Consider the following 18,811-nt stretch of genomic DNA (forward strand, 5'->3'; position numbering starts at 1 on the left):
CTGGATTGGGCTTTTTAGTCGACTCTGTTGGGAATTCAACTTCCAGTTGAGTTTGTTGTCCACTATTATACCCAAGTACTTATAAGAGTCAACGGTACCAATCTCTTCACAATTAATAGAAATGGGATTAAAAAATATCTAACATTTGTCCTCAAATCTACCACTCGCTCCTTGGTCTTTAGTACATTCAGGTCCAAGTAATTGGCCTCACACCAGTTCACAAAGGACTTTGATATATCCCTGAGCAGAGTCTCCCCTCTCATCACACAGCTGACTATAGCAGAGTCTCCTCTCATCACACAGCTGACTATAGCAGAGTCTCCTCCCATCACACAGCTGACTATAGCAGAGTCTCCTCCCATCACACAGCTGACTATAGCAGAGTCTCCCCTCACACAGCTCATCACTCCTCCCACAGCTGACTATCACACAGGACAGAGAGTCTCCTCCCATCACACAGCTGACTATAGTCTCCTCCCAGACTATAGCCTCCTCTCATCACACAGCTGACTATAGCAGAGTCTCCTCTCATCACACAGCTGATTATAGCAGAGTCTCCTCCCACACAGCTGACTCACACAGCTGACTATAGCAGAGTCTCCCCTCTCATCACATAGCTCCCATCACACAGCTGACTATAGCAGAGTCTCCTCCCATCACACAGCTGACTATAGCAGAGTCTCCCCTCTCATCACACAGCTGACTATGGCAGAGTCTCCTCCCATCACACAGCTGACTATAGCAGAGTCTCCTCTCATCACACAGCTGACTATAGCAGAGTCTCCTCTCATCACACAGCTGATTATAGCAGAGTCTCCTCTCATCACACAGCTGACTATAGCAGAGTCTCCTCTCATCACACAGCTGACTATAGCAGAGTCTCCTCTTATCACACAGCTGACTATGGCAGAGTCTCCTCTCATCACACAGCTGACTACAGCAGAGTCTCCTCTCATCACACAGCTGACTATAGCAGGGTCTCCTCTTATCACACAGCTGACTACAGCAGAGTCTCCTCTCATCACACAGCTGACTATAGCAGGGTCTCCTCTCATCACACAGCTGACTATAGCAGTCTCCCCTCTCATCACACAGCTGACTATAGCAGTCTCCCCTCCCATCACACAGCTGACTATAGCAGAGTCTCCTCTCATCACACAGCTGACTATGGCAGTATAGAGACAAAGTAGAATCTCAATTCAACGGCTCAGACACAAGAGGTATGTGGCAGGGTCTACAGTCAATCACGGACTACAAGAAGAAAACCAGCCCAGTCACGGACCAGGATGTCTTGCTCCCAGGCAGACTAAATAACTTTTTTGCCCGCTTTGAGGACAATACAGTGCCACTGACACGGCCTGCAACGAAAACATGCGGACTCTCCTTCACTGCAGCCGAGGTGAGTAAAACATTTAAACGTATTAACCCTCGCAAGGCTGCAGGCCCAGACGGCATCCCCAGCCGCGCCCTCAGAGCATGCGCAGACCAGCTGGCCGGTGTGTTTACGGACATATTCAATCAATCCCTATACCAGTCTGCTGTTCCCACATGCTTCAAGAGGGCCACCATTGTTCCTGTTCCCAAGAAAGCTAAGGTAACTGAGCTAAACGACTACCGCCCCGTAGCACTCACTTCCGTCATCATGAAGTGCTTTGAGAGACTAGTCAAGGACCATATCACCTCCACCCTACCTGACACCCTAGACCCACTCCAATTTGCTTACCGCCCAAATAGGTCCACAGACGATGCAATCTCAACCACACTGCACACTGCCCTAACCCATCTGGACAAGAGGAATACCTATGTGAGAATGCTGTTCATCGACTACAGCTCGGCATTCAACACCATAGTACCCTCCAAGCTCGTCATCAAGCTCGAGACCCTGGGTCTCGACCCTGCCCTGTGCAACTGGATACTGGACTTCCTGACGGGCCGCCCCCAGGTGGTGAGGGTAGGCAACAACATCTCCACCTCGCTGATCCTCAACACTGGGGCCCCACAAGGGTGCGTTCTGAGCCCTCTCCTGTACTCCCTGTTCACCCACGACTGCGTGGCCACGCACGCCTCCAACTCAATCATCAAGTTTGAGGACGACACAACAGTGGTAGGCTTGATTACCAACAACGACGAGACGGCCTACAGGGAGGAGGTGAGGGCCCTCGGAGTGTGGTGTCAGGAAAATAACCTCACACTCAACGTCAACAAAACTAAGGAGATGATTGTGGACTTCAGGAAACAGCAGAGGGAACACCCCCCTATCCACATCGATGGAACAGTAGTGGAGAGGGTAGCAAGTTTTAAGTTCCTCGGCATACACATCACTGACAAACTGAATTGGTCCACTCACACAGACAGCATCGTGAAGAAGGCGCAGCAGCGCCTCTTCAACCTCAGGAGGCTGAAGAAATTCGGCTTGTCACCAAAAGCACTCACAAACTTCTACAGATGCACAATCGAGAGCATCCTGGCGGGCTGTATCACCGCCTGGTACGGCAACTGCTCCGCCCACAACCGTAAGGCTCTCCAGAAGGTAGTGAGGTCTGCACAACGCATTACCGGGGGCAAACTACCTGCCCTCCAGGACACCTACACCACCCGATGTTACAGGAAGGCCATAAAGATCATCAAGGACAACAACCACCCGAGCCACTGCCTGTTCACCCCGCTATCATCCAGAAGGCGAGGTCAGTACAGGTGCATCAAAGCTGGGACCGAGAGACTGAAAAACAGCTTCTATCTCAAGGCCATCAGACTGTTAAACAGCCACCACTAACATTGAGTGGCTGCTGCCAACACACTGTCATTGACACTGACCCAACTCCAGCCACTTTAATAATGGGAATTGATGGGAAATGATGTAAAATATATCACTAGCCACTTTAAACAATGCTACCTAATATAATGTTTACATACCCTACATTATTCATCTCATATGCATACGTATATACTGTACTCTATATCATCTACTGCATCCTTATGTAATACATGTATCACTAGCCACTTTAACTATGCCACTTTGTTTACATACTAATCTCATATGTATATACTGCACTCAATACCATCTACTGTATCTTGCCTATGCCGCTCTGTACCATCACTCATTCATATATCTTTATGTACATATTCTTTATCCCCTTACACTTGTCTCTATAAGGTAGTAGTTTTGGAATTGTTAGCTAGATTACTTGTTGGTTATTACTGCATTGTCGGAACTAGAAGCACAAGCATTTCGCTACACTCGCATTAACATCTGCTAACCATGTGTATGTGACAAATCAAATTTGATTTGATTTGAAAGGTGAACAATCTTTTTCCCTCTCCCCACCCCGGGATACAATGAGCTCCCTAACCCTCCCCCACCCCGGGATCCAATGAGCTCCCTAACCCTCCCCACCCCGGGATACAATGAGCTCCCTAACCCTCCCCACCCCGGGATCCAATGAGCTCCCTAACCCCCCACCCCCGGGATCAATGAGCTCCCTAACCCCCCCACCCCGGGATACAATGAGCTCCCTAACCCTCCCCCACCCGGGATCCAATGAGCTCCCTAACCCTCCCCACCCCGGGATACAATGGGATCCAATGAGCTCCCTAACCCTCCCCACCCCGGGATCCAATGAGCTCCTAACCCCCCCACCCCGGGATCAATGAGCTCCCTAACCCCCCCACCCCGGGATCAATGAGCTCCCCCACCCCGGGATAACTCCCCCCCCCACCCCGGGATCCAATGAGCTCCCTAACCCTAACCCCCCAATGAGCTCCCTAACCCCCCACCCCGGATCAATGAGCTCCCTAACCCCCCCCACCCCGGGATCAATGAGCTCCCTAACCCCCACCCCGGGATCCAATGAGCTCCCTAACCCTCCCCCCCCGGGATCCAATGAGCTCCCTAACCCCCCCCCCACCCGGGATCAATGAGCTCCCCCTGAGCTCCCAACCCCGGGATCCAATGAGCTCCCTAACCCCCCACCCCGGGATCAATGAGCTCCCTAACCCCCCACCCCGGGATCAATGAGCTCCCTAACCCCCCACCCCGGGATCAATGAGCTCCCTAACCCTCCCCACCCCGGGATCCAATGAGCTCCCTAACCCCCCCACCCCGGGATCCAATGAGCTCCCTAACCCCCCCACCCCGGGATCCCCTAACCCCCCCACCCCGGGATCAATGAGCTCCCTAACCTCCCACCCCGGGAACCCCCCCCCCCCGGGATCAATGAGCTCCCTAACCCTCCCCACCCCGGGATCCAATGAGCTCCCTAACCCCCCACCCCGGGATCCAATGAGCTCCCTAACCCCCCCACCCCGGGATCCAATGAGCTCCCTAACCCCCCACCCGGGATCAATGAGCTCCCTAACCCCCCCACCCCGGGATCCAATGAGCTCCCTAACCCCCCACCCCGGGATCAATGAGCTCCCTAACCCCCCCCACCCGGGATCAATGAGCTCCCTAACCCCCCCACCCCGGGATCCAATGAGCTCCCTAACCCCCCCACCCCGGGATCCAATGAGCTCCCTAACCCCCCCACCCCGGGATCCAATGAGCTCCCTAACCCCCCACCCCGGGATCCAATGAGCTCCCTAACCCCCCACCCCGGGATCCAATGAGCTCCCTAACCCCCCCACCCCGGGATCAATGAGCTCCTAACCCCCCCACCCGGGATCAATGACCCTCCTAACCCCCCACCCCGGGATCCAATGAGCTCCCCCCCCCAACCCTCCCCACCCCGGGATCAATGAGCTCCCTAACCCCCCACCCCGGGATCCAATGAGCTCCCTAACCAAGGGATTGAAGGCGGTATCTTATGATGGCATGGCATTTTGGGGATTTTAACTACAAAATATTACATTATTACGTACCTTTCTCTACCCCCCTCAGATTATGAGCATATAGCCTCTGTTCCGGTCTGTGCTACTGGCAGGCTACACTGGCAAAACTGAGCATGGTAATTAATATGCCATTTGTTATGTTTATGGTGAAACAAAACTGGGAAGGGGGGGGCGCACAAATTCTATCTGGGGGGGTCCATGACCGGCCTCGCCATCCCATAGTGCACCCTGGCCAGGAGTGTCCGCATAGCCTCGTCCTGATTGAACACCACACAATTTCCAGGAAGGAGACAAGTTTCAATCACTGGTATACTGTTTGGAAGGCATTCATGAGAGAGAATTACACATGGAAAACATACTAGTACTGTTGGTGTATTCTCACTTAGTGTGGTAAGTCAGAACAGAAGAGCTGTGAATGTGTTTCTACATTACTGGTGGTTGTCTCAACATTGTGTTTCCAAACTTGGTTTTACACAAGGTGTGGTTTAAGAAAAGAGGAATTACATTGTGTAAAATATTGGCAATCTTGACCTACACTGAGCAAAACATGCTATTTAGACTATTGCTGGTTTGGTTAATTCAAAAGAACGAAATTACATTCTGAGTGAAAAACATGGCATGATACTGGTTTTGGAAATAGTTGTCCCACATTATACACCTTCAGTTGATGTTGTTATTACACAAATACAATGAATTTTATATGAACTTTTCCCCATTTATATTATAATCGATAATCATGGTTATATACAGGGAGATTTTACTTTCTTTACAAAATATTTTTTCATGCAAAGTTGCAGGAAAGATCTCCCTCTGACTGCTGATCTTGTTTCCATGGAAACGACACCATAACGCTGTGGCTAACTCACTCAGGTAACAGCTTCTTTACAATATTGTCAACAGTAACGTTAAAAAGTTGGATGAAACAACTAGCTAACTAACTAACTATATAGCTAATAAAAAAGCCTAAATTGAGGTATCATGGTCTGTACTATTTTAGATTTAGTGTCTTTTGAGACGCAACGTTAGCTAATGTAACGTTACGCGTTAGCTGTACTGGCTAGCCCCAAGTCAGTAAGACAAGTGTCAAACTAGCTGTAAATGTAAAACCCTGTTTAAATTAAAAATAAACAATGCCTCAAATTGAATTAGATTAATTTAAACTAGCTCACTACAATTTATTTAAAAAAATTGAAGGTGGCTAGTTCATGATATTATACCTGTCGTGTCCCGTATATATATATATATATATGTATATATATATTTACATATTTCCTTCGCATGTCTTTTTATATATTTTCTTCTTTTTTAAACTTTTACTCAACTTCAAAACACTCTCCTGCAACCTGCCTCACCAATTAAAAAAAATAATAATATTCACCTCAAATCTGAAATCCACAATAAAAGAGAGGACAGAAGAGGGGCCAGAAGCTAGCCAGAAGAGAGGCCAGAAAAGAGGACAGAAGAGAGGCCAGAAGAGAGGACAGAAGCTAGCCAGAAGAGAGGACAGAAGAGATGCCAGAAGAGAGGACAGAAGCTATCCAGAAGAGAGAGCAGAAGAGAGGCCTGAAGAGAGGACAGAAGCTAGCCAGAAAAGAGGACAGAAGCTAGCCAGAAGAGAGGCCAGAAGAGAGAACAGAAACTAGCCAGAAGGGAGGACAGAAGAGAGGCCTGAAGCTAGCCAGAAGAGAGGCCTAAACTAGCCAGAAGAGAGGACAGAAGCTAGCCAGAAGAGAGGACAGAAGCTAGCCAGAAGAGAGGACAGAAGCTAGCCAGAAGAGAGGACAGAAGAGAGGCCTGAAGCTAGCCAGAAGAGAGGCCAGAAGCTAGCCAGTTTACTGGCTAACGTTAGTATTCAGCTAACCACGGTTGGTGGTCATCAGCAATCCTTTAGCTCGAAAAGCTATCGCCAGACTACACTCAATCATATGACCCACTGAAGAGATGAGTCCTCAGTAAAGACTTAAAGGTTGAGACAGAGTCTGCATCTCTCACATGGGTAGGCAGACCATTCCATAAAAATGGAGCTCTGTAGGAGAAAGCCCTGCCTCAAGCTGTTTGCTTAGAAATTCAAGGGACAATTAGGAGGCCTGCGTCTTGTGACCGTAGCATACGTGTAGGTATGTACGGCAGGACCAAATCGGCAAGATAGGTAGAAGCAAGCCCATGTAATGCTTTGTAGGTTAACAGTAAAACCTTGAAATCAGCCCTTGCCTTAACATGAAGCCAGAGTCGAGAGGCTAGCACCAGAGTAATATGATCACATTTTTTGGTTCTAGTCAGGATTCTAGCAGCTGTATTTAGCACTAACTGAAGTTTATTTAGTGCTTTATCCGGGTAGCCAGAAAGTAGAGCATTGCAGTAGTCTAACCTAGAAGTAACAAAAGCATGGATTAATTTTTCTGCATCATTTTTGGACAGAAAGTTTCTGATTTTTGCAATGTTAAATAGATGGAAAAAAGCTGTCCTTGAAACAGTCTTGATATGTTCGTCAAAAGAGAGATCAGGGTCCAGAGTAACGCCGAGGTCCTTCACAGTTTTATTTGAGACGACTGTACAACCATCAAGATTAATTGTCAGATCCAACAGAAGATCTCTTTGTTTCTTGGGACCTAGAACAAGCATCTCTGTTTTGTCCAAGTTTAAAAGTAGAAAGTTTGCAGCCATCCACTTCCTTATGTCTGAAACACAGGTTTCTAGCGAGTACAATTTTGGGGCTTCACCATGTTTCATTGAAATGTACAGCTGTGTGTCATCTGTATAGCAGTGAAAGTTAACATTATGTTTTCAAAATCAAATCAAATCAAATCAAATTTTATTTGTCACAACAATATGGTTAGCAATGTTAATGCTTGAGTGAACAAATGCTTGTGCTTCTATTTGTCAATGAGGATAACCAACAGTAATCTAACTAATCTTCTAAAACTACTGTCTTTTACACAGTGTAAGAAGATAAAGAATATGTACAAAACACTTGAGTGAGTGATGGTACTAGGTCCAAACAGTAGATGTGCAGACTCAGGATATACATATGAGATGAGTATGTAGACAAAGTAAACAAAGTGGCATAGTTAAAGTGGCTAGTGAAACTTTTCCTCAAATGCAGTCGATGATGTATTTATATACTGCTATGCATATGAGATGAATAATGTTAGGGTAAGTAACATTATAAATAGCATTGTTTAAAGTGGCTTAGTGATATATTTACATCATTTCCCATCAATTCCCATTAAAAGTGGCTGAGTTGGGTCAGTGTCAATGACAGTGTGTCTTTCAGCAGCCACTCAATGGTGGCTGTTTAACAGTCTGATAGCCTGAGATAGAAGCTGTATTTTCTGTCTCTCAGTCCCTAGTTTCTTGATGACAAATGTTTTTAGTTTTTCTGGAACTGATCTAGGGGGTGAACAGGCAGTGGTTCCTCAGTTGAGGTCCTTAATGATCTTTTGTCCTCTGGCGTCCTTGGGTGGGCAGAGGTGTCCTGGAGGGCATCAAGGAATATTTGTCTTGTCTGAGAATTTATAGCAGACTTTTGATGCTCCTTGGTTGGGGTCTGAGCAGATTTTTTTTGCTATTGCAAAGGTAATAAAATGGTGGTGATAGCCCAGGATTATGAGATTGTGCATCTGTAGAAGTTTGTGAGTGCTTTGGTGACAAAAATTTCTTCAGCCTCCTGAGGTTGAAGAGGCGCTGCTGCGCCTTCTTCACGACGCTGTCAGTGTGAGTGGACCAATTCAGTTTGTCTGTGATGTGTATGCCGAGTAAATGACATCCCCAAGAGGTAAAATATATATAGTGAAAACAATAGTGGTCCTGAAATGGAACCTTGAGGAACACCGAAATTTACAATTGATTTGTCAGAGGACAAACCATTCACAGAGACAAACGGATATCTTCTTGCCATGATTATTTTCATCATTGTGTCAAGAGAAATAGTACCAAAACACTTGACTGTCTCTCTTGATCCTAGGTCCTGGCAGAGTTGTGCAGACTCAGGGAAACTGAGCTTTGGAGGAATACGCAGATTTAAAGAGGAGTCCGTAATTTGCTTTCTAATGATCTTTTCCTCAAAGAAGTTCATGAATTTATTACTGCTGAAGTGAAAGCCATCCTCACTTGGGGAATGCTGCTTTTTAGTTAGCTTTGCGATAGTATCAAAAATACATTTTGGATTGTTCTTATTTTCCTCAATTAAATTGGAAAAATAGGATGATCGAGCAGCAGTAAGGGCTCTTCAATATTGCACGGTACTGTCTTTCCAAGCTAGTCGGAAGACTTCCAGTTTGGTGTGGCGCCATTTCCGTTCCAATTTTCTGGAAGCTTGCTTCAGAGCTCGGGTATTTTCTGTATACCAGGGAGCTAGTTTCTTATGACAAATGTTTTTAGTTTTTAGGGGTGCAACTGCATCTAGGGTATTGCGCAAGGTTAAATTGAGTTCCTCAGTTAGGTGGTTAACTGATTTTTGTCCTCTGGCGTCCTTGGGTAGGCAGAGGGAGTCTGGAAGGGCATCAAGGAATATTTGTCTTGTCTGAGAATTTATAGCACGACTTTTGATGCTCCTTGGTTGGGGTCTGAGCAGATTTTTTTTTTTGCTATTGCAAAGGTAATAAAATGGTGGTCCGATAGTCCAGGATTATGAGGAAAAACATTAAGATCCACAACATTTATTCCATGGGACAAAACTAGGTCCAGAGTATGACTGTGACAGTGAGTAGGTCTAGAGACATGTTGGACAAAGCCCACTGAGTCGATGATGGCTCCGAAAGCCTTTTGGAGTGGGTCTGTGGACTTTTCCATGTGAATATTAAAGTCACCAAAGATTAGAATATTATCTGCTATGACTACAAGGTCCAATAGGAATTCAGGGAACTCAATGAGGAATGCTGTATATGGCCCAGGAGGCCTGTAAACAGTAGCTATAAAAAGTGATTGAGTAGGCTGCATAGATTTCATGACTAGCAGCTCAAAAGACAAAAATGTCTTCTTCTTTTTTTGTAAATTGAAATTTGCTATCGTAAATGTTAGCAACACCTCCACCTTTGCGGGATGCACGGGGGATATGGTCACTAGTGTAACCAGGAGGTGAGGCCTCATTTAACACAGTAAATTCATCAGGCTTAAGCCATGTTTCAGTCAGGCCAATCACATCAAGGTTATGATCAGTGATTAGTTCATTGACTATAACTGCCTTTGAAGTGAGGGATCTAACATTAAGTAGCCCTGTTTTGAGATGTGAGGTATCACGATCTCTTTCAATAATGGCAGGAATGGAGGAGGTCTTTATCCTAGTGAGATTGCTAAGGCGAACACCACTATGTTTAGTTTTGCCCAACCTAGGTCGAGGCACAGACACGGTCTCAATGGGGATAGCTGAGCTGACTACACTGACTGTGGTCACTAAGCTGGCAGGCTGGCTAACAGCCTGCTGCCTGGCCTGCACCCTATTTAATTGTGGAGCTAGAGGAGTTAGAGCCCTGTCTATGTTGGTAGACAAGTTGAGAGCACCCCTCCAGCTAGGACGGAGTCCGTCACTCCTCAGCAGGCCAGGCTTGGTCTGTCCCAGAAAGAGGGCCAATTATCTACAAATTCTATCTTTTGTGAGGGGCAGAAAACAGTTTTCAACCAGCGATTGAGTTGTGAGACTCTGCTGTAGAGCTCATCACTCCCCCTAACTGGGAGGGGGCCAGAGACAATTACTCGATGCCGACATCTTTCTAGTTGATTTACACGCTGACGCTATGTTGCACTTGGTGACCTCTGACTGTTACATCGTTGGTGCCGACGTGGATACCAATATCTCTATACTCTCTACACTCGCCAGTTTTAGCTTTAGCCAGCACCATCATCAGATTAGCCTTAACGTCGGTAGCCCTGCCCCCTGGTAAACAGATTAGCCTTAACGTCGGTAGCCCTGCCCCCTGGTAAACAGATTAGCCTTAACGTCGGTAGCCCTGCCCCCTGGTAAACAGATTAGCCTTAACGTCGGTAGCCCTGCCCCCTGGTAAACAGATTAGCCTTAACGTCGGTAGCCCTGCCCCCTGGTAAACAGATTAGCCTTAACGTCGGTAGCCCTGCCCCTGGTAAACAGATTAGCCTTAACGTCGGTAGCCCTGCCCCTGGTAAACAGATTAGCCTTAACGTCGGTAGCCCTGCCCCCCTGGTAAACAGATTAGCCTTAACGTCGGTAGCCCTGCCCCCTGGTAAACAGATTAGCCTTAACGTCGGTAGCCCTGCCCCCTGGTAAACAGATTAGCCTTAACGTCGGTAGCCCTGCCCCCTGGTAAACAGATTAGCCTTAACGTCGGTAGCCCTGCCCCCTGGTAAACAGATTAGCCTTAACGTCGGTAGCCCTGCCCCCTGGTAAACAGTGTATGATCGCTGGATGATTCGTTTTAAGTCTAATACTGTGGGTAATGGAGTCGCCAATGACTAGAGTTTTCAATTTGTCAGAGCTAATGGTGGGAGGCTTCGGCGTCTCAGACCCCGTAGCGGGAGGAGTAGAGACCAGAGAAGACTCGGCCTCAGACTCCGACTCCCTACTTAATGGGGAAAACCGGGGTAGGGGTAGCCAGCGATCACTGCCTCATTGCCTGCATCCGTAATGGGTCAGCGGGCAAACGACCTCCACTCATCACTGTCAAACGCTCCCTGAAACACTTCAGCGAGCAGGCCTTTCTAATCGATCTGGCCGGGGTATCCTGGAAGGATATTGATCTCATCCCGTCAGTAGAGGATGTCTGGTTATTTTTTTTAAATGCCTTCCGCGCCATCTTAAATAAGAATGCCCTATTCAAGAAATTTAGAACCAGAAACAGATATAGCCCTTGGTTCTCCCCAGACCTGACTGCCCTTAACCAACACAAAAACATCCTATGGCGTTCTGCATTAGCATCGAACAGCCCCCGTGATATGCAGCTGTTCAGGGAAGCTAGAAACCATTATACACGGGCAGTTAGAAAAGCCAAGGCTAGCTTTTTCAAGCAGAAATTTGCTTCCTGCAACACAAACTCAAAAAAGTTCTGGGACACTGTAAAGTCCATGGAGAATAAGAACACCTCCTCCCAGCTGCCCACTGCACTGAAGATAGGAAACACTGTCACCACTGATAAATCCACTATAATTGAGAATTTCAATAAGCATTTTTCTACGGCTGGCCATGCTTTCCACCTGGCTACCCCTACCCCGATCAACAGCACTGCACCCCACAGCAACTCGCCCAAGCCTTCACCATGTCTCCTTCTCCCAAGTCAAGTCAGCTGATGTTCTGAAAGAGCTGCAAAATCTGGACCCCTACAAATCAGCCGGGCTAGACAATCTGGACCCTTTCTTTCAAAAATGATCTGACGAAATTGTTGCAACCCCTATTACTAGCCTGTTCAACCTCTCTTTTGTGTCATCTGAGATTCCTAAAGATTGGAAAGCAGCTGCGGTCATCCCCTTCTTCAAAGGGGGGGACACTCTTGACCCAAACTGCTACAGACCTCCAGTGGGGAGAACAAGTATTTGATACACTGCCGATTTTGCAGGTTTTACTACTTACAAAGCATGTCATTTTAATCATAGATATACTTCAATTGTGAGAGACGGAATCTAAAACAAAAATCCAGAAAATCACATTGTATGATTTTTAAGCGATTAATTAGCATTTTATTGCATGACATAAGTATTTGATCACCTACCAACCAGTAAGAATTCCGGCTCTCACAGACCTGTCAGTTTTTATTTAAGAAGCCCTCCTGTCCTGTTCTCCACTCATTACCTGTATTAACTGCACCTATTTGAACTCGTTACCTGTATAAAAGACACCTGTCCACACACTCAATCAAACAGACTCCAACCTCTCCACAATGGCCAAGACCAGAGAGGGTGTAAGGACATCAGGGATAAATTGTAGACCTGCACAAGGCTGGGATGGGCTACAGGACAATAGGCAAGCAGCTTGGTGAGAAGGCAACAACTGTTGGGGCATCAATGATCATGAGGAAGGTGAGGGATCAGCCCAGAACTACACGGCAGGACCTGGTCAATGACCGGAAGAGAGCTGGGACCAAAGTCTCAAAGAAAACCATTAGTAACACACTACGCCGTCATGGATTAAAATTCTGCAGCGCGCGCAAGGTCCCCCTGCTCAAGCCAGCGCATGTCCAGGCCCGTCTGAAGTTTGCCAATGACCATCTGGATGATCCAGAGGAGGAATGGGAGAAGGTCATGTGGTCTGATGAGACAAAAATAGAGCTTTTTGGTCTAAACTCCACTCGCCGTGTTTGGAGGAAGAAGAAGGATGAGTACAACCCCAAGAATACCATCCTAACCGTGAAGCATGGAGGTGGAAACATCATTCTTTGGGGATGCTTTTCTGCAAAGTGACAGGACGACTGCACCGTATTGAGGGGAGGATGGATGGGGCCATGTATTTCGAGATCTTGGCCAACAACCTCCTTCCCTCAGTAAGAGCATTGAAGATGGGTCATGGCTGGGTCTTCCAGCATGACAACGACCCGAAACACACAGCCAGGGCAACTAAGGAGTGGCTCCATAAGAAGCATCTCAAGGTCCTGGAGTCTCAAAGCCAGTCTCCAGACCTGAACCCAATAGAAAATCTTTGGAGGGAGCTGAAAGTCCGTATTGCCCAGCGACAGCCCCGAAACCTGAAGGATTTTGGGCCAAAATCCCTGCTGCAGTGTGTGCAAACCTGGTCAAGAACTACAGGAAACGTATGATCTCTGTAATTGCAAACAAAGGTTTCTGTACCAAATATTAAGTACTGCTTTTCTGATATATTAAATACTTATGTCATGCAATAAAATGAAAATTAATTATACAATGTGATTTTCTGGATTTTTGTTTATATTCCGTCTCTCACAGTTGAAGTGTACCTATGCTAAAAATTACAGACCTCTACATGCTTTGTAAGTAGGAAAACTGGCAAAATCGGCAGTGGATCAAATACTTGTTCTCCCCACTGTATATGTATCCTACCCTGCCTTTCTATGGTTTGGTCGAAAGCCAAGTCAACTAACAGATTACTGACTATTTCGAATCCCACCGCACCTTCTCCACTATGCAATCTGGTTTCAGAGCTGAAAATGGGTGCACCTCAGCCACGCTCAAGGTCCTAAACGTTATCTTAACCGCCATCGATAAGAAATAATACTGTGCAGCCGTATTCATTGATCTGGCCAAGGCTTTTGACTCTGTCAATCACCACATCCTCATCGAAGACAGCCTTGGTTTCTCAAATGATCGTCTCGCCTGGTTCACCAACTACTTCTCAGACAGAGTTCAGTGTGTCAAATCGGAGGGTCTGCTGTCCGGACCTCTGGCAGTCTCTATGGGGGTGCCACAGGGTTCAATTCTTGGACCGACTCTCTTCTCTGTATACATCAATGATGTCGCCTTCGCTGCTGGTGATTCTCTGATCCACCTCTACGCAGACGACACCATTCTGTATACTTCTGGCCCTTCTTTGGACACTGTTAACTAACCTCCAGGCAAGCTTCAATGCCATACAACTCTCCTTCCGTGGCCTCCAACTGCTCTTATATGCAAGTAAAACTAAATGCATGCTCTTCAACCGATCGCAGCCCGCACCCGCCCACCTGTCCAGCATCACTACTCTGGACGGCTCTGACTTAGAATACGTGGACAACTACAAATACCTAGGTGTCTGGTTAGACTGTAAACTCTCCTTCCAGACTCACATCAAACATCTCAAATCCAAAGTTAAATCTAGAATTGGCTTCCTATTTCGCAACAAAGCTTCCTTCACTCATGCTGCCAAACATACCCTCGTAAAACTGACCATCCTACCGATCCTCGACTTCGGTGATGTCATTTACAAAATAGCCTCCAACACTCTACTCAGCAAATTGGATGCAGTCTATCACAGTGCCATCCGTTTTGTCACCAAAGCCCCATATACTACCCACCACTGCGACCTGTATGCTCTCGTTGGCTGGCCCTCGCTTCATACTCGTCGCCAAACCCACTGGCTCCAGGTCATCTACAAGACCCTGCTAGGTAAAGTCCCCCCTTATCTCAGCTCGCTGGTCACCATAACAGCACCCACCTGTAGCACGCGCTCCAGCAGGTATATCTCTCTGGTCACCCCCAAAACCAATTCTTTCTTTGGCCGGCCTCTCCTTCCAGTTCTCTGCTGCCAATGACAGGAATGAACTACAAACATCTCTGAAACTGGAAACACTTATCTCCCTCACTAGCTTTAAGCACCAGCTGTCAGAGCAGCTCACAGATTACTGCACCTGTACATAGCCCATCTATAATTTAGCCCAAACAACTACCTCTTTCCCAACTGTATTTAATTTATTTATTTTTAGCTCCTTTGCACCCCATTATTTTTATTTCTACTTTGCACATTCTTCCATTGCAAATCTACCATTCCAGTGTTTTACTTGCTATATTGTATTTACTTTGCCACCATGGCCTTTTTTTGCCTTTCCTTCCCTTCTCACCTCATTTGCTCACATCGTATATAGACTTGTTTATACTGTATTATTGACTGTATGTTTGTTTTACTCCATGTGTAACTCTGTGTTGTTGTATGTGTCGAACTTTGCTTTATCTTGACCAGGTCGCAGTTGTAAATGAGAACTTGTTCTCAACTTGCCTACCTGGTTAAATAAAGGTGAAATACATTTATTTATTTATTTTTATCCAGTGACGTTCACTTGTCCCCAGCCCAAACTGTTAAACGGAGAGCAGGATGTCGGAGGGAGAGGAGGCCGGGGTGCTGTCGGAGGGAGAGGAGGCCGCGGCGATGTCGGAGGGAGAGGAGGCCGGGGTGCTGTCGGAGGGAGAGGAGGCCGCGAATGAGGATGGACAGGAGGAAAATATGTCCGAAAAAGAGGACCAGGTGCACATTGACATTGTTTCGTTTTTGGTTGTTGATTATCGATCTCATGGGTAACCTAACCTACAATACATTTCAAAATGTGAACTGATACCTCATCAATAAAATGGGATTTATTCTGATACATTGATTCATTAATTGATTATTTCATTGCTGCGTAGCTGAGCGTTGTGTTGATGTGTCCCTCTCCAGATCGAGCCATGCCCTCTGACCAAGGAGATTCTGATCCCCGGTTTGTCTCTTTTGTGTCGCACCGGGAACGGCCTGGCACACGCCTTCGTTAAGCTCCAACTGGAAAACAGGTGAGGTGACCACCACAGGACACAAAACACCTGGTCTCAAATGGCACCCTATCCCATTTATAGTGCACTTGCCCTACTTTTGAACAGGGCCTATAGGGATGCCAACCGGGCCCAGTCCCAAATCAACTGCTAGCCCTTAGGTTGGCTCCTAGCCTCTCATCCCTAGCCCCTAACCCAAGACAATTGTTTCATCTAAAATAATTGGATAAGCAGCAATGCAACTTATCCTCGTCTCTCTCCCCGTGCCTCCCTACCTCCTCTCTCTCCCTGTGTCTCCCTACCCCCTCTCTCTCCCTGTGCCTCCCTACCCCCTCTCTCTCCCTGTGCCTCCCTACCCCCTCTCTCTCCCTGTGCCTCCCTACCCTCTCTCTCTCCCTACCCCGTCTCTCTCCCTGTGTCTCCCTACCCCCTCTCTCTCCTTGTGTCTCCCTACCCCCGTCTCTCTCCCTGTGTCTCCCTACCCCATTCCTCTCCTTGTGCCTCCCTACCCCGTCTCTCTCCTGTGCCTCCCTACCCCCTCTCTCTCCCTGTGCCTCCCTACCCCCTCTCTCTCCCTGTGCCTCCCTACCCCCTCTCTCCCTGTCTCTCTCCCCTGTGCCTCCCTACCCCCTCTCTCTCCCTGTGCCTCCCTACCCCTCTCTCTCCCTGTGCCTCCCTACCCCTCTCTCTCCTTGTGCCTCCCTACCCCCTCTCTCTCCTTGTGCCTCCCTACCCCTCTCTCTCCCTGTGTCTCCCTACCCCCTCTCTCTCCTTGTGCCTCCCTACCCCGTCTCTCTCCTTGTGCCTCCCTACCCCCTCTCTCTCCTTGTGCCTCCCTACCCCCGTCTCTCTCCTTGTGCCTCCCTACCCCTCTCTCTCCCTGTGTCTCCCTACCCCCTCTCTCCCTGTGCCTCCCTACCCCATCTCTCTCCCTGTATCTCCCTACCCCCTTTCTCTCCCTGTGTCTCCCTACCCCCTCTCTCTCCCTGTGTCTCCCTACCCCTCTCTCTCTCCTTCTGTCTCCCTACCCCCTCTCTCTCCCTGTGTCTCCCTACCCCATCTCTCTCCCTGTGCCTCCCTACCCCCTCTCTCTCCCTGTGTCTCCCTACCCCCTCTCTCTCCTGTGCCTCCCTACCCCCTCTCTCTCCCTGTGTCTCCCTACCCCCTCTCTCTCCCTGTGCCTCCCTACCCCCGTCTCTCTCCCTGTGTCTCCCTACCCCTCTCTCTCCTTGTCTCTCTCCTTGTGTCTCCCTACCCCCTCTCTCTCCTGTGTCTCCCTACCCCCTCTCTCTCCTTGTGCCTCCCTACCCCGTCTCTCTCCTTGTGCCTCCCTACCCCCTCTCTCTCCTTGTGCCTCCCTACCCCGTCTCTCTCCTTGTGCCTCCCTACCCCCTCTCTCTCCCTGTGCCTCCCTACCCCCGTCTCTCTCCTGTGTCTCCCTACCCCCGTCTCTCTCCCTGTGTCTCCCTACCCCGTCTCTCTCCTTGTGTCTCCCTACCCCCTCTCTCTCCCTGTGTCTCCCTACCCCCTCTCTCTCCTTGTGTCTCCCTACCCCCTCTATTTCCCTGTGTCTCCCCTACCCCCTCTCTCTCCTTGTGCCTCCCTACCCCCTCTCTCTCCCTGTGCCTCCCTACCCCCTCTCTCTCCCTGTGTCTCCCTACCCCCTCTCTCTCCCTGTGCCTCCCTACCCCATCTCTCTCCCTGTGTCTCCCTACCCCCTCTCTCTCCCTGTGCCTCCCTACCCCCTCTCTCCCTGTGCCTCCCTACCCCATCTCTCTCCCTGTGTCTCCCTACCCCCTCTCTCTCCCTGTGCCTCCCTACCCCCTCTCTCTCCCTGTGTCTCCCTACCCCCTCTCTCTCCTTCTGTCTCCCTACCCCCTCTCTCCCTTCTGTCTCCCTACCCCGTCTCTCTCCTTGTGCCTCCCTACCCCCTCTTTGTCCCCTTCTTTCCCCCTTCTCTCCCCCTTCCCTCTCGCCCCCCTTCCTTCTCTCCCCCTCTCTCTCCCCACTCCCTCTCTCTCTCCCCAGACGTCTGACAGACATGGCCCTGGTCAGCTCATTTGTCCACCTGCGTTTCCTGGACGTGTCATCCAACCACCTCTCTGACCTTTCACCCCTGGCTGCCCTCACACAGCTGCTGTGGCTGAAGGCAAGGACCCAAATCACACCATATTCCTCATATAGTGCAACATTTTGACCAGAGTCTTGGTATATAGAATTGTCTTCGTCCCAAATTATTCCCAAATAAGTATAGTCCCTCCTGTGTAAGACGGTGTAGCATTTTTCAATAATAATAATAATAATAATAATAATATAAACATTTCCTTTCCCCCCTCCCCCCAGGGCGATGGTAACATGGTGGCCGGGTTCAGAGGTCAGCCCCTGGGTCAGCTGACATACCTACAGTGGCTGAGTCTGGCCCTGAACCGCCTCAAAGACCTGGAAGGCCTAGAAGGCCTCGGCCTAGAGAGCCTCAACCTCATTGGTTAGTCTGGGAGGGGGTGTGGGAGAGCCTCAACCTCATTGGTCGGTCTGTGAAAGGGTGTGGGAGAGCCTCAACCTCATTGGTCAGTCTGGGAAGGGGTGTGGGAGAGCCTCAACCTCATTGGTCGGTCTGTGAAGGGGTGTGGGAGAGCCTCAACCTCATTGGTCAGTCTGGGGAGAGGGTGTTGGAGAACCTCATTGGCCAGGATTGATCTATTTACATAGATTTAAGGTCTGAATGTGGCTGAGATAAAGTAACATACCTTACAATCAGTGTACTGAGTTGATCTAATATAGACGGACCATTACCTAGCATAGACCCATAAAGAATGATAGAGGACTCTTCTTTGTATCT

The 18,811-nt window shown here is 48.4% G+C and overlaps 1 protein-coding gene across 2 annotated transcripts in view; it reads left to right on the top strand.

Moving 5' to 3' along the window:
- Positions 1-5,131: 5,131 nt before the first annotated feature.
- The window catches only part of lrrc23 (leucine rich repeat containing 23), a 79,138-nt gene continuing 65,458 nt past the window's right edge, over positions 5,132-18,811 (top strand). The window contains exons 1-6 of one of the 2 annotated variants that reach the window (XM_065020061.1): positions 5,132-5,217; positions 5,619-5,697; positions 15,520-15,694; positions 15,884-15,993; positions 18,001-18,121; positions 18,316-18,457. In XM_065020061.1, the coding sequence (XP_064876133.1) occupies positions 15,545-15,694; positions 15,884-15,993; positions 18,001-18,121; positions 18,316-18,457 (523 nt within the window). In that variant the 5' untranslated portion in view covers positions 5,132-5,217; positions 5,619-5,697; positions 15,520-15,544. Of the gene's footprint in view, positions 5,218-5,618; positions 5,698-15,499; positions 15,695-15,883; positions 15,994-18,000; positions 18,122-18,315; positions 18,458-18,811 lie in introns of both variants that reach the window. The other variant, XM_065020060.1, reaches the window with a different exon arrangement.

This window comes from Oncorhynchus nerka, linkage group LG7 (genome assembly GCF_034236695.1).
Source record: "Oncorhynchus nerka isolate Pitt River linkage group LG7, Oner_Uvic_2.0, whole genome shotgun sequence".
Classification (NCBI taxonomy): domain Eukaryota; kingdom Metazoa; phylum Chordata; class Actinopteri; order Salmoniformes; family Salmonidae; genus Oncorhynchus; species Oncorhynchus nerka.